Below are 24,117 nucleotides of genomic sequence, written 5' to 3'. Positions count from 1 at the left end.
AAAAAAAAAAAAAACAAAAAAAAAAACCCACCAAACAAAACAAAACAAAAAAAAAAAAACCAAAAAAAACAAAAAACAAAAACAAAACAAAACAAAAACAAAAAAAAAAAACAGAACCAAAAAAACCCCACAAACCCCACAAAAAAACCCACCAAAAATAAAAACAATAAAAGAGCAAATACTTTCACCCATATCTTTATTTCTGTGTAGAATCATTGATGTGATGTGAATATCTCTATTTTACAAAAAAGTATAAAATGAGCTAATTCTTGGTCAGCTCTTTTAATGGTAAGATATCAAGTATGGGCAAGGCAGGGAAATTATCTTACCTCTGATCTGTCAGAGATCAATTCTGAGTCCTTTGCCCAGTTTGAATATCAATTCTCCAAAAAGGTAATTAAAAAATGAAAAATGTTCAGGAAAGTTCAAAAACTTATTTTGAATCTAGAAAATAAATGTTACGAGTGCTAAAGTAGCTTTACTTAGTTTCTGAAAGAAAAAAAATTGAAGTTCCTAAACAGAGATTAAGTTAATCTGCAAAGGATATTGTGATAAATATTTAGCTTGGGTTTTTACCAATGAGATTTACTTTTTAAATAGGAATATTTTGAGTCTATCAATTTTTGGCTCAATCAAAAAATTCTAGCAATCACAAAGTGAACTTTTTGTAACAGTCCTGTAAGGTTATAGTAAGGAGGCAAATGGAAAAAACAGTAGCATTTAAAGTATAACTTTCAACAGATTATGACCATTTTTACAATAATGACTCAAAGGTGAGCCATGTTCTCATTGAATGGGTCAGCAATCAAGTTGATTGAGAATACTTTCCTTTCTTAATGACTTCTTTATTATTGCTGAATTATTAAATCAATTTTGATTGTGAGTGAACTACATTTTGTCGTATCTCAATTGTCAACCTGCAAAGAAACAATTTCAGCATCCTATTCTGCCTTCCATTATACCCCTTTACTCCTGAGAATAATTACTCCTGTTTGCTAACCTGATTCATCTCAGACTACTTATCCAGCCATAAAATTGGCCAGAATGTGAACTCTGAGCTCTGTGATGAGTAAGAGGGAAACAAATGCAATTTAGATTGAGGTGAATAAATACACCTAATGAACATAGTCATTTTTGTCTGAATGTATTAAAATATTAGAAAACTCAGGCTGTGCATAATTCCTTTTATCATTAGCTGCAGGTTACAAATGAAGTAAGGCAGGCCTCTGATGGACCTCCTATCCATGGTATCTTACTAGGTGTTCAGTGGGAAACCTGGTATTTGAAGGTACAGGTACTCCCACTGTCTTGAAAACATAAATGTAAATCTTAGACTTCAAAGGAGGTAACTCAGATGGCATATTAATATAATTTCAAACTTTAACATGTATATCCTCAGGCTAAATAAAATTTGACTCAGTGTGGAAAAAAAAAGTTCTTTCTAATGAAAAAAGAGTCAAGAACTTTACTGAGATGATAGATTACTTTCCAAGAGGGCAGACTACATCCTCCTATAGAGAAGAATATGATCTTATTCTCCAAGGGGTATAATACTCACTGCACTTGAATATTATGGATTAGCTGCAGAAATTCTGGCTTTCCAGAAATATCAGGTTCACTAAACAAGATAAATGTCTATCTACATTTTAGGTGCAGATGTTAAGAATGGGATGTCACCATCAGAGAAACTTATGCAGGCAGCACCTTGGTTCTGTTGTTACTGAAAGTTCCTCAGACACAGGCAAGAAGTGGCTGTATATATAGATTAATTTTTTCCACCAGCAGAAACTGTCTTTTCTGGCTGTCTAGAGACACCCCATCACTTTGTAGAAACACTTTTAAAAAAATGTGCTGAGTATGAGCTTCTAGTACTAAAAGAACAGATCAAATGGTGGATGTACAAAAGTCTGTTCTGATGTACCTACAGCAGCTGGTGAGTGTTACTCATGTATTATAGTACTATTATATATTATTATATTATTATATAATATTATAATACTCTGCTTATGTCCAATAAAGGTATGTTCCTTAATGTTCTCAACAATTCATTTCTCTGGTAACACTTTTCTATTTCATATGTCGGGTATTTTTTCTGTATTATAATTTGGTTTTATAATGAGAGTTAAACTAATAATCACATTTCTTTTGTGTAAAATTAGTCAGTATTCCCTACAATAACTCGCTGATATAACTAGATAAATAAATATCTGATTAATAAACATGTATTTACCTGATCTACTTTCTTTTCCTTTCATTATCTCACAGAATCAACAATAGAAAATAGCTCTTGTAGTCCACTTTGGATTGAAATTTTGTCTGTTTACAGAAGGATATTTTTTTGACTATTGATCCAGTAAAGAAAAGGTGCCTGGAGAACCACATATCTCTAGAGATACCACTGGGAAAAATGACTGCAGAAAGGAAAAGCAGAGTTGTTGTGTCAGATTAAATAATCTGCCTCATTAGATCTAGATTCAGTCTGACTAAACTGAACTTTCTACCAGGTGCTGAACTATTTATCACCAGAGAAATAGGTCAGATAACTAAAGGAAGAACTCTCCTATAAAAAACAATAAACAAAATAACAATGGCCAACGTACAAGAACTTCTCTAAACCTTAAGAAGATGTATAATTATTTGTATGCCAAAAAGACTGACATTCTGAAGCTGAGGAATATTTTGAGTTAAGGTGAATGAAGGTAAAATCAGTTAGAAACATATAATAAAAAAATCAGGAATTCTGTAGGAAGCTGCATTAGATAGCCAAAATGTTGCAAGCCTGCAATAAAGACAGAAGCTTTAGTTAAAAGCTGACTTTTCTTCTGCAGTATAATATATATGTTACTTACAAATATGAGAGTAAGAGTGAATATATGGAAAAAAGGGAAATAACCAAATGAATTGACACATTTACAACTTGCATAGGAAACTAATTATTTTTTAATATTAATTATAAAATACTAAATTTGCAAAAAATCATTGTATTGATGACTCAGAGTGTAGGATTCTATCTGTCTATTTCTTTGGCATCCTTTCAATTACAGTATTTATCAACTTCCGTCTCTGTAGATGTAAAGCACTAGACACACACGTGTGACAGTAAGTGCTGAGAAAAAACACTCTTCAGCAGACACTGACCTGGGAACACCAGGTTTTTCAGCAACAATGAACCAGCCTTCAGAAGATGACTCAGAGATGACAAAATGTTTAAAGCAGGCATCTAACAGCTGAAAGGTACCTGTTACAAACTCCCATGGCTAGCAAGCTGCTTCTCTTAACTGACTGTTTCTGGTTTTCCTAAGACTGTATCCACAAGTTTGAGCTTCTAGTTTGAAAAATGGGAAGAGCTTTTCTCTTATTCATTCTGGCCAGTAGTGGCTTGCTGACTAATCATGCAGGATGCACAACCTGGTCAGATGTTCACATGCACACAATTCCAAGTAAACTACAGAACATGCTGCTGTCTACAAATGACTTGCTAGTGCTGTTTGAGCTACATATTTAATCAAGCAAAAATTCACTGGAGTTCTGTGTTAAAGATTTCTATCTACTACCCATTCATCCACATATGAGGTGTCATTTCAACAGCTGTTTTGTTTCAATTTATCTTATAATTTATGAAGACTTAATCAAACAAATTACTTCTAAGGAATGCCTGAAATTATTAGCATTAAAATTTCTATCATATTTTTGTCTTTTGCCCACTGTCAGCTCTGCCTAATCATTTCACATATTGGTCCAGGTTTGCTTCCACACTTCAGAATTCTATGCATAACTCTCTTTGACATCCAGATAGATTTAAGAAAAGAAAAATGGCATCAAAGCCCCTATGTTTATTACATGCTATTTGGTGGATGAAATGGTAGTCATTATGAATCTTCTGAAATGAGTATCAAGGAAAAGCTTGACAGAGTGCTTCAGCAAGCTGCTCAGAGAGCTAATGGAGTCTCCTTCACAGAAATGGTCAAAGCCTGCCTGGATTGACCCCATGCAACTTGCTCTATGTGAACCTGCTTTAGCAGGGGGCTGGACTGGATGATTCCCCAGAGGCCCCTTCCAACCCAACCATTCTGGGATTCTGAGGTATTACTCCTTGTCCATCCAAGAAGAACACTGTGAGGAGGGATATCACTGTGGAACTGCTGACCACAGCCTAGATGGCAGAACAGCTCCAGAGGCTGCTGTAGTTTCACAGCAACAAGTAACTCTCACTTTGTTTCCAGTCATATCCAGTCCTTGACAAAAATTGTTGTAAATATCACAAGAAACTACCTTTGTGTCTGTGCTTTTGCTCTTTTTTTTAGCTGATGAATGTGAAGTATTTAATAGCCAAGATTACTAAAATGGGATAAGAAACTGCTTTAAAATTTTTGAAGAATCAAGTGTTTCAGTAATGTAGCTGAATTATTACAATTTTAGCTGTGAAGTTCTACTGCTGCCACTCTCAGGACTCCTAAACAAGGATTTTAGATAGATACCAATAACAGAGATATGGAACCCACATTTTACAGCAATATATACAGCTACTTCCATGTCATTTTTTCTATTAGATGTTCTAACTCCTATAAGAGCTTTTCCTAAAAATCAAGGTATTCCTATTTAAATAATTTTCATCAGTCACATAATTCAGATTTCTTCTCTGAACCCTATTAATAATGGTGAAGGTTTCAATACATACCTTGATGAAGAGGGGTCTATTTTTCTGTTTATTTAATTAATAAGTGATTTAGCTTTTGGAAAGGAATCCAGTAATCCAAAGTAACTTTAGGACAAGGGAATTAACAAGGATAGGCTGATTTCATCAGTGCTTCTCTGTATGCAATACTTCACCCAGAAAAACTGACATACAAGGAAGATATTCACTAAGAAAATCTCCTCCATTTCTTCTTCAAGTTTGTATGATCCTAATATATGAAGACCATAAAGTACTTCACAGAAAAGTACTAGAAATATACTGAAATTCTATAAATTAATATCCTGAGTATGGATATCAAGATGGCGACCCCTTGTACATACAGCTACTCAGTTCTTGTATCTCATTCTACTTAAGAATGACTTCAGAAAAAAAACTTGCCTTACAAGAAGAAATCATTTTAAATTGATACCGAGGAACAAACTTTCCTGATTAGGTATCAATACATTACTCTTTACACCTAATAAATTACTGTTTTAAAAAAAAACAGTAAAGTTTAGCAAGGAGGACACACCCTAATTCAGGAAGAGTTAAACATTTAACCTAGGGACAAAGCTTGTGCAATCCACAACCCATGAAAGTGAATAAATCTATTCTGCTACTCATCATTTTAGGAGCTGTCATACAATATTAAAAACATCTATTTGAAAATACTTTTATAACAACAGTAAAACCACTCAGCAGTTAAAGGCAACTGGGCAAAACCACAGAAAGCATACTGCAGTCTAAGTGAGTGCAATACATCATAAAATAATATTTAACTGAGAGATAAAGTCTCTGAAACCCACAATCTACTAAAGTGTATAAATCTATTCTGATACTTATCACTTTCAGAGCTGTCATACAATATTAAAAACATCTATTTGAAAATATTTTCTTACAATTGGACAAAACCACAGAAAGCATACTGTTATCTGAGTGAGTGCACAATAAGTATAAGCAAGTATATAAAATGTTTACTCTGAAATACTTTATTGTTTTCAAAAAGAATGAAAATAATTGCATACTATTATTATCATACACATAATTTGCATTAAAGAGTCTGAAGAAAGCAGAATATTTCTTACACTAATGGTAGCTATTATGGCACCGAACAGAGTGCTCTTGATTTACATCATTGCACCGGATTCTTCCAAATTAATGTGGTGTTTCACAAAGTTCAGAATCATGACAATCCACTGTAAGATATCTTCAGGCTTTTTTTACCATGATAGGGACACAATAAGATTCTGAATCCTCAGCCTCCACCAGAGCTTCACAATGACTTTTAGCATCGTGCACTGCATGCACTGTTAGAGATTATTACTGACTCTGATCTAGGTATAGGATGTGGTTCATATACTGTAAACTATTAAAATGTGGGAAAGAAACAGAAAGGTTTTGTTGGGACATATTCACCTCAGTGAAAAAGAAAGAAGGGATATAAGCTACCCAGACTCAAAAAACTACAAACGTCCTTATAAAACCCAACATTTTCAGAAATCTGAGAGCAACTTCCTCACCAATTTCCAGAAAAGCACATGAATAATCTGACTGCATTTGAAAAATTTCCTTTTCTTTAACATTCTGCTTAAAAACTTCTCTAACATTTGCATAAATGTACAATGCATGTACTTTTCATTCAAGAGTGGATATGAATAGCCTTGATACTTATTAACATATTGACAGTTTTTTCAGTTCTCTAGTAATAAAGTGTAAAAGTCTTTTTTTTTTCCCCTATTGTAATCAGTTCAGATCTCTAAATCACAAGTTTAAGGAAAAAATGGTGAAGAAATCTGCAGAGAAGAAAAAAAATTCTTCAGTCTGTGATATTTAGCTAAGGCCCATTAACACACACCATTATTTATACTGGTACTTGATTCTCATGTAACATGCCTTTAATGTCATTCACAGAAGCAGAACATCACAGAGGAATGGGGCACATATGTCCTCCTGTAGTTTCCTCTAGCTGGCATGCTGGAAACTTGTTCTGTACTAGTAAGAAGAAACTTTAGGACTGTGTGCACACACAGACTGCCAGACTTTTGACCAGTGAGGCAGGTAAAACAGCAGCTGCACAAGACATTTATTTCTTACAGAAATAATCCAACCACTTACAGACATCTTCACTATATTTTGAATCGTCTTTCCATAATCAGCTTCTTCAACCATAGCAACAAGTACAGACAGCAATCAAATTTTACCAGGTATTTTACCAGGGAACCCAAACAGATGTGGCAATCAGACTCGACAGAGCACTCTCAAACATGCCAAACAACCTAAAAAGTAAATGTGGATTTTTTTTTCCCAATCTTTGCAGCCTCTAGTGCTGGAAATAATTTTTTTGATAACATTTATCATGTTAATCAATATTTCTATTTAAAACTAAGCATAGCACAAAAAGAAAATATGGGAATCTCTTTGTTGTCATTTAAACTTGATATAATGTACTCTAACACAAACATAAAATCTTTATAAAAATTGACTTGATCTCTGCAGGGCTGTAAGACTCTGTAGCAAGATTCTAGCAAGTCCACACAAGGTAGCAACACAGACAGAGTACCAGCTGAGTAACTTCCTTATTTAAAATCATTTGCAAGGAAGACTGCGTTTCTTGAAAGGGTTACGTAAACAGGACTACTTTAGATGTTTTCATAGGAGAAAATTTTGCTTAACCATATTTTTTCTTATGGTTAACACATGAATCCATAATTAGTCAACAAAGTTCTCCTTTTCACAGGTATAAGTGTGTACACTTTATTCAAATGCCAGCTTACAGGAAGATTTCAGAATATAATATTCCTTCAATATTTGAGAAATGGACCTCTTCAGACTGTAATCTAATAAAACACTGGGATGCAATGATTGTCATTACATTATCGACCATGCTGCAAGCAGTGTTTTTTAGTCTAACTCTTCATATGGTAAGAATAACAGCTTTGTTAGAAATAAGGTAAAAATAATCAATATTCTACTATTCCACATCTAAAAGGCACATTTAAAATAAAGTAATTTTCTTGTTTTTAATTTTTACTGCTTTATGAAGAAACGATATTGCTAACAGAGGAGGGGATCTGTCTAAGAAAAACAAAGCATCAAGCCATAAAATTTGTACTTGATTGCCCTTAGTGAATGTTCAAGTTGCTTAGTTTAAATATGAGTATTGTAGTTCTTCCTCAAGCACAGCTTAAAATGTCAACGGTAAATTAAATATTCAACAGGTTTTTAAATACTATAAAGGATATATCTTGGATCTTATAACAATTCTAGTAGAGATGATGTTAACATGAATACATTACAAAACAATTTTGGTTACAAGACAATTTGAAGGCAACATTCTTGCCTGTAATCATCCTAAAAATCAGCTTTTATCCTCCACTACTTTAAATGTGCAGATATAAAACAGGAATAAGAGATTCAGACTTTAACACCTAAGTTTATACTAGCAGTTTTCCGGATGCCGGTTTATTTTTCCTGCAAAATTAAAGCAGCACAACCAACACCCACAACAGACAGGCACGTCGCTCTCGAGGTGATTCGGGTAGTGCCTTACATCCAGTTTATAGGTGCTCCTGCCTCGCTGCAAGAGAATAACCAGAACAGAAAAATGACGAGCCACTGAAAAGCACTCCCTTACCTTCTAAACCTGCTTCAATCAGCCCAAACTGTTCCAACACTTTTACAAAAAGCACAATCACGATCAACACCGCTATCATTTCAAGCCCTTCCAAGTTCATGGTGAGTTAGGTCATGGTCTGACCACCGCCACTGAGGAAAGTGCTCTTCTGCCTGGCTTTCTTTGCAAAGCCATTGAACTAGGCGCGGAAGGCTCCTGCGAGGGAAGGGGGCGAGTGGGAGGGGAGCGGCTCGGAGCACACCCCGGCTACCCCAGCAGAGGCCAGGAGAGGCGGGCGCATGGGCTCCGGCCCGCCGGCACTGCCCGGCTGGGCACTGCCGGGCTGGGCACAGCCATGCGGGCGGCCGGCCGGCGGGACACCCCCCGGGATCGCCCGGGAAAGGGCCCCGGGCGAGGCCGGCGCTGCCGGCGGCTCGTCCCGGCGGGGGCAGCGCTCCCGGGCTGGCGGCGGGGCCGGCGCCGCGCGGAGCCGTTGCCGCGGCAACGCGGGGAGCGGGGCCAGCCCCCGGAGCGGGCTCGGGGTGACACCGGCCCGGTGAGGGGCGGGACCGCAGCAGCGGGTCCCCGCGCCGGGACCGCAACAGCGGCACCAGTCCCCTCACCGGGACCGGCAGAAGCGGCATCAGTGCCCTCACCGGGACCGGCAAGAGCGGCACCAGTGCCCTCACCGGGACCACAGCAGCAGCACCAGTGCTCTCACCGGGACCGGCAAGAGCGGCACCAGTGCCCTCACCGGGACCGCAACAGCGGCACCAGTGCCCTCACCGGGACCGGCAAGAGCGGCACCAGTGCCCTCACCGGGACCGGCAGCGGCACCAGTCCCCTCACCGGGACCGGCAGCCGCGGGTCCCCTCACCGGGACCGGCAGTCGAGGCACCAGTCCCCTCACTGGGACCGGCAGCCGCGGGTCCCCTCACCAGGACTGGAAGCACCGGCACCAGTCCCCTCACTGGTACCGGCATTCAAGGCCTCAGTCTCTTCACCGGGACCGGCAGCCGCGGGCTCCTCACTGTGCCCGGCTGGGCCGGCCACCCACATGTGTCGGTGGGGCACTTGCCAAGTTCTCCGGAAGCTCCTCCGGGTAAAACACGTGCCCCGGTACGAAGACATTCCACCTGTTGCGTGGCAAGTAATACACAACATTGTAGCTGTAACAGCAAGCTAGGAATCATTTTATATGTTGAGTTGTAATTATTAAAAAAACAAAAACAACAACAAAAAAAAAAAAAACCACAAAACAAAACAAAACCCAAAAACCCGCTACCAAACAAACAAACAAACAAATCCCCACCAAAACTGTCTCAGATTCTTTAAGGCTTATTCTGTGGGCTGATTTGGAAAACAAAAATTGAAAAGGCAGATAGAGAGTTGTAGTAGTAGTTTGGGATAGGACCTTAGGACCACAGGCAAGGAAACACCTACCACCAGACCAGATTGCTCAAAGCTCCTTCAAACCTGGCTGTGAGCACTTCCAGGGATGGGCAAGAAAAAGAAGAAGCAAACTTTTTACAATTATTGCTCACATCAGTTATATTTTCTAAACAAAGTGCTTTCCATGGAAGTCATTAACAGTGAAATACAGGAATACTGACCACAGGGCTGAACTGATATCATTAACAGCCACTGGCCTATTTGCAACTGTCTGCAGTACTGGCATTGTCACATGCAGTGTATTCATGGCTAAGGATTTACTCTTTAAATCCCTTAAAAATTTACCATCTAAGAGGAAGTTTACAATAGAAAAAACAGCAACCTCTATTGCAGCAAGAAATGAGCAGGAGAACATTGCAACAAATTTAATTCTGTCTGGTAGAGCACTGTCCCCCTCATGGTTGAAATCAATTACTGCCAGGGGCTCAGTTTTCTTTCTTTCCTTAGATAAGATTAAAAAAAATTTCATTGTGTTATGTGAGAACTGGCATCAACTTATAAGTCCCCCAGGTATACTTGCATTATAATGGGTGTTGTCATTACTGAAAACATTGGAATGAACTGAGAGTAATGGCACTAACAGATAGAGTATAGGTACCTTTTTTTGTACAGTAGATAGATAAAGGCTCACAGCGTAATGTTCACACATCACTATTCTATGACTTTTACTCAGGATTGGGCTCCCTGAAGCTGCTTAAACTTTTTCTGTCAGAAAAATCTATGTTTCAACCTTCCATCCTAAATATTGAATTCATTTCAGTTCTGCAGGCAGCTTTTCCTTGGGAATCTTTGCTTTTATTTGCTGCAAACTTTCTCCTTATGTTATTTTTTTTTTGTCGCATTCAATCTTTGTTCCAAACAGGGCTAAATGTCTTCTCCCTCTAAGCCATCTTATCAATAGCTGTAAGAGAAGTAAGTCCAGCTTTCCTTCAATGTGGAACTAAAATAGACTAATTTATCAGCATCAGGAACATAACATCTGCAATCTTGTATGCCTTTACTCAAAAGTTGTGTTTGGGTACATGCAACATCATCACCTGAAAGGACACACTCATTTCAATTAATAACTTTCAGTAATGTTGGTCTGCTGAAAATTTAAAGATGAAAACACTTTTTTAATTACTCATTTAGAGGTACTTTAATAACAGTTGCACTTACTCGGGGCTGAAAGCAAAAAAGTGGAAAACAGAGATTGTGGTGGCAGTGCTGCAAAGCTGCCAGACTGGAACCCCATGGCTGGCAGTGACTAGACAAACACACGTGTCAGGGATCTGCCTCCTCAAGTATCAGCAAACTGAACAGCATTTTCCAGAGGTGTAGGTGTACTGAACCTATGGCTAATTATGACTCTTCTTCCAAGACACAGCAGAGAAATGCAGAAGTGAAGAATTAGTATGATGGCTACAGTTTTACAGGTACATGCCAAAGCACAGTAAGAACAATAATCTTCAGGGAATGCAAGGTTTTTGCAAGAAAGTTTTGACTAAACTTGTGTTTCTCAAGTGCTGTGAACCAGCCATGATAATGCCTTTTTTGCCCTCCTTTTTGATATAACTGTAGGTAATCTAAAATGCAGTTTAATACACCTTCGCTCATTAAGTCATTGCTTTTGAGGAAAAATAGAATTTTTTTATTAAACCTTACAATGCCTTTTCTGTAGGAACACAAAAAGCACAGAGCTATTTCTTATCTTCACCTTACCTTCTTAAAAATGGACCTGACTCACTGACAGGTAGGGTTACTGCTTGACATTATTTCTCTCTCCAAGCACCTTGCCAAAACCAGTGATGTGGCGTGTTGTTCTATTTTTTGCTTTCCATAAAGACCAAAAAAAAAGTGATCTTCATTTACCTATACAGTTCTATCAAACATGACAGGAAGAATGAAGCTAACAGTTGAAAGTATTGACACCCTGGTTTTTTCTATTGCCTAAATACAGAAGCCTTGATATATTGTAGAAGTAAGCTTTAAAAAAGTGTATGAGTAGGAGTGTAGGAAATAGGAATGGGATTACATGCTATATAGGTATTTTATACACAAGAGCATGAAGGCTTGTTTTTCTTATGTGCAACTGCAAATTAAAGGTTTCAGTCTTAAAGTATTATAAATGCTGTCTCCTTTTCATCAAAGCATTTTGCAGCATTATATTTTACTGTGAGAGTAAATATATTAAATTGAAGTCACTGGTTGTATTTTCAGCTAGCAACATATCTAAATGGTCACTTCTCATCTTGTGATAGAGCTATAAACCACAAAACAATGACTCCATTTACTTTACTATGACTAAGATCCTTGATACCATTAATCTTAACTGCTATTGCTTAATGCTATATATCATGAAATGTTAATGTTAAAAAAAGACCCAATCCATTTAGACTGAAAAGTGATGAGTTGATCTACAGATGGAGTCCCAGTAATGGTTATATTTCTTCCTTACACTTCATTTTCTTACACTCTTATGTTCATTTGGATGCTGGTAAGCCACTCCCAGATTTTCATCATGGCTTCCAGGAGGACAATCACTAACCTCTGGTATTCCTTACCACCTCTCAAAATAGGTTATGGGAACCTGGCCTGCAGAAATGAAAATCCATTGGATTTTGTTAAAAACAAAAGATTAGTGATCAGAGATAAACTTGATGGCTTTGGATAAATCAATGGGGGCTGCACATGTGCAATACCAGATTTGGGAGAGGCTATCATTAGTGGGGGAAAGTTAATGACAGAGTTAATTGGCAGAGCTGGGTGCAGAAGTCAATGCACTGCAAGAGAAACATGAAATGGAATAATACCAGTGGGAATCCCATGCCACATATAAAGTCTGAGAACAAAACCTCTAATAGAAGATACAATTTCTTGATTTTGATCAGGAAAAATTTAATACTTTCTTTTAATGGTAAAAATCATGATGTAAAGCCCAAGCAATCTAATGATTGCTTTATAAGTGATGTCCAACTTATTACGAAGATGAATAATATTTTTGCTTTTATTTAATAAGAACAGCTTTGAATAAAAATTCCAACATCCAGTAAAATCATTAGAATATGTGGATAGTTAAAAGGAGTTCATAGTTTTTTTATCTTAAAAGGGGAAATACCACTCTTTCTTTCCAAAAAAGAAAATGGGCCAGAAAATCTTACTGTATCATAAATTCAAATACTTTATTATCTTAGCAGCTAGCTGTTATTACACTGTCGTCTCCCTTTTTCTCACTCTTAAATTTACTACTAGCAATATAAATTAAGAGAATGAACTAAGACATTATTTTAAAAAATTAAATAAATAAAACCTAGTAAATCTTCCAGCTCATCAAATCACTGAGAAAACCAGAAAAAAAGATACAAACTTTTCTCTTTTAATTTAACACTTTTTATTATTAATTACTTAATGAATCTGAAAAAAAAGTGACAAAATGCTATGATGCATTCAGCCACTCTCAATGTTAACTCTGATAAGAGCCAACACGTTGCAACTTTCTATATTGGCATTAGGTCAGCATGACTTCCATAGTTTTCCCAGATAAAACACAAGTAAAAAAAGATCACAGCAATGTAACATCATACTGCCTTATTTCTACCTTTTCACAACATTTATCTAAATTTACATCCTGAACTGGGTCCAATGCTTGTCAGCTGTCGCAATGCAAGGACCTGCCACAGTTGAGTCTTGATGATGCTTATGTCATGTAAGAAAACTACTTCCCTGTCCCACACAGGAAGCCATAGTCACTGATATGCCCCTAAACCAGCAGTGCAGACCCATGGCAGCAGGCAGCAATGACTCCATGGGCTTGCATGGAGGTTGTATCTCATGCAAATTGTCTCCCATGGTGTAAGCAGGGCAGGGAATGACATAGTCATGAAGCAGAAGTTCTCTCTTCACACTGGGTGCATAGTTAGACGGCAATACATAAATCCAGTGCTTTTACAGAACTGATTTAAATAGAAAAAATTATGCACGGCATTACTCATAAGCAGGCTTTTAAAGACTGACAGAAAACATCCTTACATGCCAACAGAGATGTAGTTCCAGTTGAAAAGTATACCTGAAGATCTGGATAATATCATAACATCACTCCAGTTTTGGGTTGCTATAAATGTCAATATATCACTTATTCTTTATTATCTTCTGAATTTTATGTGGGTATTCTGGAGCCCTTAAAATGGAATTATATTTCAAGTTTATCCTTTTCCATGCAGCGAAAATATGGCTCCCTGAATCTGGTAGTGTTTGTTTCTGGAAACTACAACACCAACTGTGACCATGAACAGTGTTATTAGAAGGCAGAAATTTTCTTATCACATACCATTCTGATAACTCCATCTCTTTGCTACAGGTCCCTAAACCTCACTAAAAAGAAAAAACTTCAAATATTTTCAATGCCTTAAAAATGTCAGGCAACTGTATTTTAAAGATCTCTGTGGAAACTGAATATGAAAAATATCTGGCTGTTTTAATTCCACAGTTGTAGCTCAACTGTTTCTTGTGCTATTTATTTATTAGCAAGGAATTTTCTCCTAAGAAACTTAATGATTTTTCAAGTGTTTACACTCTTGAGGGAACATACTGATCGTTTTCCAAACTACAGAAAAAATTCTAGACTTTCAAAGTCACATGGAATTACAGGAGAGTTACCAGTTGTCGTTTGTAAAACTCTTCTGCAACTTCCACAGTGAAGAACTAATGAGGACAGCTAAATTTTGATTTTTGAGATAGTCACAGCATGTCAAGCTGTAGTGCTTTATGATACTTGATCTGATTTCTCTGAATAACACAGGGCCACAGGGAGCTCAGTGCCACACACAGCTGTGGGACACCACAAGTGGTAGCAGGTCACCAGCAGCTTATTTCACCATGGTTCATCTGGCCTGTTGGTACATATGACCTGCACCTCCAGTACATTTAAGAGATTGTGTTATTCTGCCAAGGTATAAGTGTGTGAGTTAACACTCATGACCCAACTTGTTTCATTGAAAGATTCCTAGACATGTCAGTCCTGCAGTCCTTAACTTGGGTCTCATCTCTTACTCAGTTCTCCCTTTCTACTTAAAAATTCAGTGTCTATTTAATGCCTTCAGAGCAACAGCTCTAAGATTCAGTGTTTCTTCCCTGTCCAGCAACTAAATCTTTAATGCAGACTTCACGGGTTTGCTCCTCAGCTATTGTGACCTTCTCTTTTGTCTTTGTTAAGTGCTGTCTTGATCCTCTTTATCCACTCAGGATACAAAATTAATCTTTCTTGCTTACCACTCCAACTATTTCAGTCTTTCCTTTACATTTCTAATGGAGCCACTTAATCATATGCAAAATATCTGCTGTCACCTTCAAGGCCAGTCCTAACATACTATTGCCATGCCTAGTCACTGTTGACTTTTAGAGAATATTAAGCTTTTAATCCACCCAAGCAATCATTTTAGCCTTACTTATTAATAAATTAGACTGTATTCATAAGAAGTGTTGCTGGCTTTAATACAGCCCCTTAATATTCTGAAATATTATTATAACTGCATGTGGATGCTGACATTTTTGAAGCCATAGCTATGGACAGAGGTTGAGAAATTAATAAGACAAAGTGGTAAAGTTTCCATCCAGATAACAAAGCGACAATATACAGCATAAATAATTAGAAATATCATTAATAATTAGAAATGCATTCTGTGGTTTGCTACTTCTTTTGCTACGGATTATTGGAAAACTGTCAGGCTTTCTGAAGATTTCAGCTGTGAACATTGTATTATGTTGACTTTATCACAAATATTAGGACATTTATCTGTAGCCTCAAAATAAAGAGACTGACAGAAGAGTTCCTCCAATTCAGCTGATGTAGCATGTGAATGTTCTCCAGACTTTTCCTCCTAATCCCTTGTTGGTTCATTAGCAGCTCACTGCAGCCAACAAGAGACTTATGCCAATCAACAGTAAAAGTCCCAGGAAAGCCTAGCTCATATGCCCGTGGAAAACAACTTGAGAGTTTGGAGAAAGACAGCATTTTTCATAGTTCTGCTTTAAAAACTCAGAGAACCACAAAACAAGGCAGAACCAATCTGAAACCAGTGTCTATAGAACCCTTCATCCTAACTTAAGCCCTAGAGTATCATTAGTCCAAAGAGCAAGCTCCTACTTTGCCCAGAAGTTTTTATTAAGACAAATGACAGAACAAAAGACTGATACATTCTTTTTGTTTGTTTGTTTTTCAGACTGGTTATACAATGCCAACCAACATATATTAAATAAATAAGGCAAGCTGACAGATATGCTCAGTTTCCAATTCCAATTTCCCTATTACCTACTTGAAGCAGTATGAAGGAGCCCAACAATTTTCTTCCTAACAATCTGACAATCTTTCAATTTCTTTCCTGCTGATCTCTACCATGTATAAATCTGACACAGAGAAATCCATGTGCTAAGCAAAACTCTTTTTAGGTTCAGTCTCAATTTTGCTAGGAGATTTGGATTGGGAGGATGGTCATGCTAAGCCATCTTATTACAGAGACTCATGAAGGGTGTGTTAGGGTGCCTGAACAATCATGGGGGATTGCACCATTTTTCTCATGTTCAACAAATCCCTCACAAATAACTATACTGACCTTGTATTTAATAGTATTCTTTAACTCATTGATGGTCCATTACTATTGAAGATTGTTTTAAACCATCTGGTGAGGATAGATGGATGGCTTTTTAGGTGAACAGTTATACAGAAACACACCCTTGGGTGAGCGGTCTCAGCAGACAATCCAAACTACCTCAGTTGCATGTGTGGTTTTTATAGCACACATTTGAAGAACATTGAAGTGCAACAATCCAGAAAGACATAAAGCACTGACATTTTTAAATTAAATGAACAGAAGATTTCAAAGACTTGTAGACTTTTAATATTGCTAAACTCAGCAGAAATATTCTTAAATTAATAGGCAGGGAATTCTTCTTGTTATTTAAATTATTTTTCCCCCGTCTGTCTTTATGCAATATAAATGCCTGTATCACCACTTCTTCCCTCATTATTGCACCGTTTGGTTTCCAGGGAATAATTTTCTTTATAAAATGGTAATTTTCATATAAAAATATGTGTTATTACAGATTCATAATTCTATTGGTTCTTTACTCCTCATTTCTTTAGTCTTCTGTGTTGTTTGAAAGCTACTCTTATTTAAATTCATATTTGCTGCACTGAAAATATTAGGTCTTGATTTAAGCCTTCTCCAGTCTGTAAGGTGAATGTGTTTTTGTGTGAGCTGGTAACCTTCCAAAACAGTGTGAAAATTTCTGGAGGAAAGAGAGACCCAGTGGAGACACAAAGAACAACCAAGACACTGAAATGTATTTACATATTAATTTTAAAATGCATCAAGATACTGTTGCTCTTTCATTTTAATCTCTCACATGAATTTCTGTAAAAGGCCAGGTAATACTTCCTTTGTTTTTATATTCACTAGCAATATATCATGAAGAGAGGTTCGACTGTTCGGGAATTCAGGAATGTAAAAGAACATAAAATACGACGTAATACACCTCATTTGTCAAAACAAACAAAAAACAAGTGGGACACATGCAAAGCTTCCCTACAGTTAGGTATTTATTTCTTTTGCTTTCTGAATACCTCATTGGTTATTTGATAGATGGTCAACCCCCACTGAGTAAAAGAGCCCACATTTTGTCCTCATCTGTTGAAAACATAAAAGGGCTTGCTCAAGTAGCAAGGTGGTGAGAACCTTAAGGACAGGCATTAGAGGATGCATGAGGTGCATGATGGCCCACTAAAATCTTTCATGCAGCTGTATATCAGTTTACATGACAGAGAAAGGATTAATTTCCACAGCCTGTCAGGTGATTAAAATATTCATCAGAGTAAAACAAACAAACAAAATTGATTGCTTTCCTTCACATGGAAGATTTAAAAATGTAATTGAAGCAACTAGACTGTGTCTGTGTTCTCTGTCCATAAAAGTACTAATGCTAAAATTGTGCTAGATAGGTTAAAACCAAAACTATTTAAAGACTTCTAGACCAATATTTTGAGATCACCTGCAAAACCAGTAAAGTCTAAAACTAAACAGCAGTAAAGGAAGGGCAGTATGGAGGAAAGAGATTCTGAAACGCTTTCTTTCCCTCAAGCTGGGAACCAGACAAAACTGAAATGGCATCTCAAGACTGCAACACAGAAATTAATTTTAGAATGTAAATTAGATTCACCCATGAATACAGTCCTATCAGAGAACAGGATAACTGTGAAATGAAATATATATATATATATACAACATGGTAGTGGCTGGAGGTAACAGACATACATGTCTTATATTCCCTTTGCATTATCTGTATGCTCCTTCTTTGTAACTTCAGCTTGGGTTTTCTTCCCTCTGAGAACTATCCCTCTGACCTGTTTGCAGTGTTTTGCATCAGAAGAGAAAATCTGAGCTCTGTATTCAAAGCAAACAGCAGGGTCTGGCAAAGGAAACCCTTGGGAGAAGAGGTACTTGTCAGTAAAGAACTTTTCCACAGATATGCAATGCAGCAACACTGATGGCTGGAGGCAGAGTCCACAACTTCTTTTCAGTCTTGCTGCATATGAGGAAGGCAGACCATAGAAAGATGGCAAGATTTTGTTTCTGTTTTCACCTGCTCCACAATGTAGGCTACACAACTTCCTCAGGGAAAGTAAGATCCCCACAGTATCCAACTGTGTGTATTCCACCTCCCAGGAATAGAACCAGGCTCAGAATTTTTTCCATGGTCTTACCTCTAGGAATGTTACAAACCTAAAGCCATGACTTTTTGATGCCTGTTTTGAAATCTACCTGACATGGCCTGTGTACTTACTGTATTTAATTGCTGGCAGAGTTTCAGGCCTCCAGTTTTGGAGCACGATTTTAATCTCATTCCTTGCAGAACTTTTCATTTAAGTATAATTTTTCTAAAAGTTCTCTGGCTTTTTTGTGTTCTTGCACTATTTCCTGCTGCCATTTCCAGTCACTAACACTATGTTCCATAGCTTTCTCTTTTGAACAAAGTTCTTGTTGTTGTCTTTTGTCCCTAGCACTAATAATTTGAAACATGAACATCAAACTACAAGGAGAAATTTTGCTTTTTCCAGGTTCTATTCTGAATTATTACTACATTAAAGACTACCTTGCAGTTGAGTCACAGATCACTGTATTGTGACAATCCAGTTGTGTGTCAAATGGGTGATCTCAGACCAGTTCTTTATTCATGTCACCATGTATCTATTTAAGCCATGTCTTCCCATCTCACATCACATTGTGAAAGTGAAATATCCTTGTAAAATTTTGTATATTGCCAAATCATGGGTGTATCAGAAATACTGGTACAGTAAAACAAAGCATCATCTTTGAATTTATCAAAATATATAAAAATACATTTACTCCTCAGAGAATAACATATTGGTATGAAATGCATGTGATGCTCTACCCATGCAGTATTGGGAGTCTGTTCTACTGTCTATGCTCTACTATAGTTGCATGTACCATCTTCAATACATGACATCCCAGCAAGCATCTTTGCTGTGCCTTTTCACCATGACCTATTTTAAGAGTTCTGTCATTTCTACATAGGGACATGTAATATGGTGGTTTTGACTACAGGAAAAACTAAACTTCCAGCACAGGCTTTTTTCACAGATCCATGTATTCTTCCAAGGTTTTCTTACAATATGCTAGCTAAGACTAGAAAGCACAGGATAAAGCATTTCTAACAAGAAAGCCCAGGATGTAGGTATTTTTGCTTAACAATAGATTTAACCCACTGACCAACCTCTGTAAACATAATGGAGTAATTTGTCTGATAAATGGAGGGAAAATACCAAAGAAGTATTTGATGAAATATTCAGAAAGAATCCAGAATTACTTCTAAAACTATGTTATAGTCCCAACAACTGCTAAGCCATGAATCATAGGTACAAAAGTCTGCGGAGTCTTGGAGAATGAGCTAAATATTTATGTGTCTTTTCTAAGAATATTAAGTTTGTGATGTCAGAGTAATGCTGATCCTTCTCCTCAATGATATGTTAATTAATGTACTTAATGTTGCTTAATATTAGTGGCTTTCAAAATCATCGCTATTAGGCATTTCACAGCTTCTCATTAAATAAAAAAAAGTAAAGGGACAAAACTTTTGTCATATTACAACTCAATAATTAACAAAGTATGAAAACTTTTGAGATAGGCCTACAATTAGAGATGTTCTGCAGACAGGGAAGGTGTCATGGGTAGCCCAAAACGCAATTGCATTCCATATCTATCGGTGCTAAAAATTGTTATAGTCTCTTTGAGACTCTGGTAAAGGGAGCAGGGTGGTACCACAGGTTTCTTGCTATAGGGCCAAGGCAGTGCAGGCAGAGGCTTTTCCTTTTTGGGTTCTCTTTTCGTTGGTTTCTTCCCACTTGGCAGGACTGCAGTTGTCAGGTTTGAGATGCTTGTGCTCCCGCTCTGGGAGAGGAGACTGGAGTTGCCCCAGCCCAGCCGCCCTGCTTTGTCTGCTCTTGTTGTCTCCTGCCACATGGACAGCAAATTCCTTCCGAGAGTTTCTAGTCCAGGAGCTGGAGAATAACAGTCGGAGCTCCAGCTGGGAAGATGAGCAGAGCTAGTGGGGCGGGAGAAAAGACTGACACTTTCTTTCCCTTTGTCCTCTGAACCACACCCTCAGCTGAGGAGCGCCATCCTGGTGGGGGATTACCTGGTGGTTTTGGGTCTCTCAGTTCTGGGAGTCTGCCAGATTCAGCACTTTTGTATCTGGTGGTTATCTCTTGACTCTTGATGTTCCTTATAACGGTAAACTGGTACTTTTTCACTGACATCTGCTTGTTTTTGTTCCTCTTTGGTGGAAAGAAATTGGTTGAACCTATAAAGAGAGGTGATTCAGTCCAGAGTTCTCCTTTGAATTGTCTTAAACTAAGACCGAAGATTATCACACTGTCGTTGGTTTGTATTTTTTTTCATTCATATGGGGAGAATTTTCAATGATCCAGAATAAATTCTGAGACATTTTGAAAAACTGCATGATTTGCAGAGTTGTTCCTCATTCTGACTTACACTGGTGAAACTTGTTCTGTGCATGAAACTTTGAATCTGTCCTATTCCCAAATTACTACATCATATTGTTGCAAAAGTAATGGAAGTGTCAAGCTAAAGATTTAATATAATAATTATCTGAAACTGGAGCCATAGTTTAGCAATCACTATCAGAGGTGCTGCTGAGAGTTAAATTCATGCAGTACTTACACTTCAAGTTCCAAAAACAGGATCATTGAAGTTGAATGATGTTCTTGCTATTTTTAAAACAGTTTTTCAAAAATGGAAAACAAAACAAACAAAAAAGGGTTTGGGAAATGCATTTTCCTGACATAAAAACATAGAATTTCAGAACCATCCAGAATAAATTCTAAATTATTCCACAGCTGTGGGAAACTCAACTTTCATTCACACTGACTACTGCCTACTTTGCTTTTATAATGCACTCTTTCTTCATTTCAGTTAAGAGCTTCCCTAGGCATTGACTGTGTTCTTATATACATTCAGATTGTTATCCCAGGTGTATGATATCCTAACTGATAAAAGTTAATAAAAGAAAAACATCTAAGCTTCATATTTAAGAGAAACATCTGGTGGGCACATGATTTCTATTTAATTGGGAAGCCATTGAATACCACTTTTTTTAATAAACTCCTTTGGCCCCTCAAATTCAGATCAGCTTCATCCAGAAAAATTATCTGAGGTGTATAGTGTTTAATGGAGGTCAGCATATATCCCAGACTCATATTGGATGCACACTATGGTCACGTTCACTAAAAAAAAAAAAAAGCCATGTCTCATGTCTGGGGACTCACAGTCTGTTTGTCCACTGCACTGAGAAAGCAAGTCCTGCCAGAAACCTTGCAAATACCAAGAATAGTGTTGTTTTTCAAGCACTGCACCAACTGAAAGATAAATGAAGTTATATGTAGCCATACAGTGCCTGACTTGCTAAAACAATTATATTTTTTAATAAATAGAAATTTATATTGTTAACTCAAGATGCAGCAGTGCTTGCTGTATGAAACAAATTTAGCATTGATATGCTAGTTTTAGCTGGACAGTCAGTTTATTCTGTAATAATGTTTAAGACAAGATTCATTTCAGGGAATTTTGATCAGAAATACATATTTCTTACCTGATGAACTCTTTTGTAGAAATTCTTTATCCCAGCAGATAAACTTCTTTGTTCAGAAGGAGCTGCTACCAAATGTTCAACATATAAATTATTCTGTTCTTTAATGTGTTGATACTTTGGCAGAGATGAGCCCTAAATAACTGTCTCATTGCATGTTAACAGTTCATGCTGGCTTTCAATTCTGAGTAATTTACTGAACACTAGAGAGCTTTATTACAAGGTTCAGAATAAAATTAAATGAAAATCAAGTAAAAATGAAGCATGGGTCATCCATGAGCAGAATTCAGTGACACTGGAAAGCAGGATAGCATCTGTTACAGAATCCAAAAAGACAGATGCAATTCCAGTGCATCTGGTCTAGAAAATAAAATGGTTTGGCTGAGGTTTGGCTGTGTTTTGTTTGAAAATAAGAAAGATGTCCTAATAAATTGGGCTAAGACTCATCTGGACATACTTTTACTTCTACATTAGTGTAGACACAGTCCTCTTTGGAGTAGGCGAAAGAATGAGAAAACATGAGATTCCACAGAGATGAGAGGAATAATCTGCAAGATAATGTCTCTCTCCTCCTAATTGAAGGAACTCAGCTAAACAAACCAAACAATCAAAGAAGCAAAAGCCCCATGCAATCTGTAACACAATCAGTGAGCAACAAGACCTACATAAGTCAGCGGTCCCAAAGGTACTGGACCTAATTTGCTATTGATTTGTAATATACAGTCTCTCACAAAACTACAAAATGGATGTAAAATGTTACCAGCTTAAAATGCTACATGGCATTTGTTTAGTACTAAACAGAATCTGGCACACTTGTATTTAGCATTTAACATGAGTGTGTCAGCATTAGAAAGATGACTAGGGTCAGCTGGAGACTCCAAAGCAAGACTTCTTTTTTTTTTATCTTCAAGTTGATGCTTAAAATTTTAGACTCAAGATTTATGTTTGACACTACTAACTGAAAATGAAAGGGTAAAAACAGAATGAGGTATTCTGTACTTTTTCTCACCAGTTGTGTCATGGCCTTGCAGCCTGTTGGCTGTGCTTTTGGAGAGTGTATGGCAACATGGAAATTTTCTCTGTGGAGCACTCGTAATTGCTGCGGCCTGAACATGGGGAACTGCATAGTCTGTTACAATCACTACAAATCCCTATGCAACAAGATGTGAACTGATGCAAGGGACAGCTGGGTATTCAGTTGTCTCTACTTGCCAACACATTAATAATTTAAGTTTTAACTTACAAAGGGGACAGCTATACTTTTAGCCTATTCTCACAGCTTGTGCAATGAGGGGAGAGAGAGGATTCCCAGGCACTAGAATCTGCATGGGGCAGCAGAGATATAATGGAAAGTCTGCCATAACTGGCTTTTTTCTGCAGAAACAGCTAAGCAAGGAACTTGCTTTAAAGGAAGAGCTTAAAGTCATTCTGAAAAAGACTTCTTGTATTCCGGATAACTAGTCAAATTAAAAGTTCATCTTATTAAAATATGATTCAGTTCTTTAAAAAATAAAAAATCATAAATATCATATAACTCCATCCCCCAGACTCCCCAAAAAACAACTTTTATTGAAACCCAGTGCCTTATTTAGGCTGTGATGTTTAATGTGCCAGATAATATCAAATAAAGGATACTCACAACAAAATTCAGCTCAATATTTCTACCTGCTTTTACACAGACTGATGGAGAGCCTGAGACTGTCATTACCTTTTTAAAAATAGAAGGCACATGAATAGGCATGCACTTCAGGTTTTTTAGAGAAATGAGTCACAGCTTTTCAATTATGTTTCTTTTCTTGCATCCTTTATTTTCAATCTAAGAAAAATACCTTATTTGTAAATCCTATTGCATCTTTTTCAAAATCCTGTTAACGTAGGTAATCTCACCTCATGTGATTGGGATAACAGCAATAATAGCACTGTAAAAAGCAATAGGCCTCATTGTTACTGTGGTTTATTGAAGCAGATAATGAGATCTGGTAGGTTACCATGAGAGGAATATTGACAAGTACCGCTTTACTGTAAATATTCATATTCTTGTCTATGAGTCAGATTCTATGCAAAGAAAAATTCTACTATGAATTCATCTTCACCAACGTATCAATGTATTCTGGGAAGTGCTTCATTTCCGGGCTCTTCCCAACCAATAGTAAACAGAATTTTATTACTTCCCCAAAAGCTCAAAGTATTTGTCAAATGTGTTGAGCCAAAAGTATTATCT

At 37.2% G+C, this 24,117-nt stretch overlaps 1 protein-coding gene across 6 annotated transcripts in view; it reads right to left on the bottom strand.

Annotated features, from left to right (window-relative positions):
- The window catches only part of KCNIP4 (potassium voltage-gated channel interacting protein 4), a 373,098-nt gene that overhangs the window by 158,678 nt on the left and 190,303 nt on the right, over positions 1–24,117 (bottom strand). The window contains exon 1 of one of the 6 annotated variants that reach the window (XM_056490437.1): positions 8,310–8,639. The exons of the other annotated variants lie outside the window; for them this stretch is intronic. Coding sequence (XP_056346412.1) covers positions 8,310–8,409 — 100 coding nt within the window. The 5' untranslated portion in view covers positions 8,410–8,639. Of the gene's footprint in view, positions 1–8,309; positions 8,640–24,117 lie in introns of those variants that run through there. 6 annotated transcript variants of the gene reach the window in all.

This window comes from Oenanthe melanoleuca, chromosome 4 (assembly GCF_029582105.1).
Source record: "Oenanthe melanoleuca isolate GR-GAL-2019-014 chromosome 4, OMel1.0, whole genome shotgun sequence".
Taxonomy (NCBI): domain Eukaryota; kingdom Metazoa; phylum Chordata; class Aves; order Passeriformes; family Muscicapidae; genus Oenanthe; species Oenanthe melanoleuca.
Note: the sequence above shows the minus strand (reverse complement) of the source record. Positions and strands in the feature narration are given on the sequence as shown.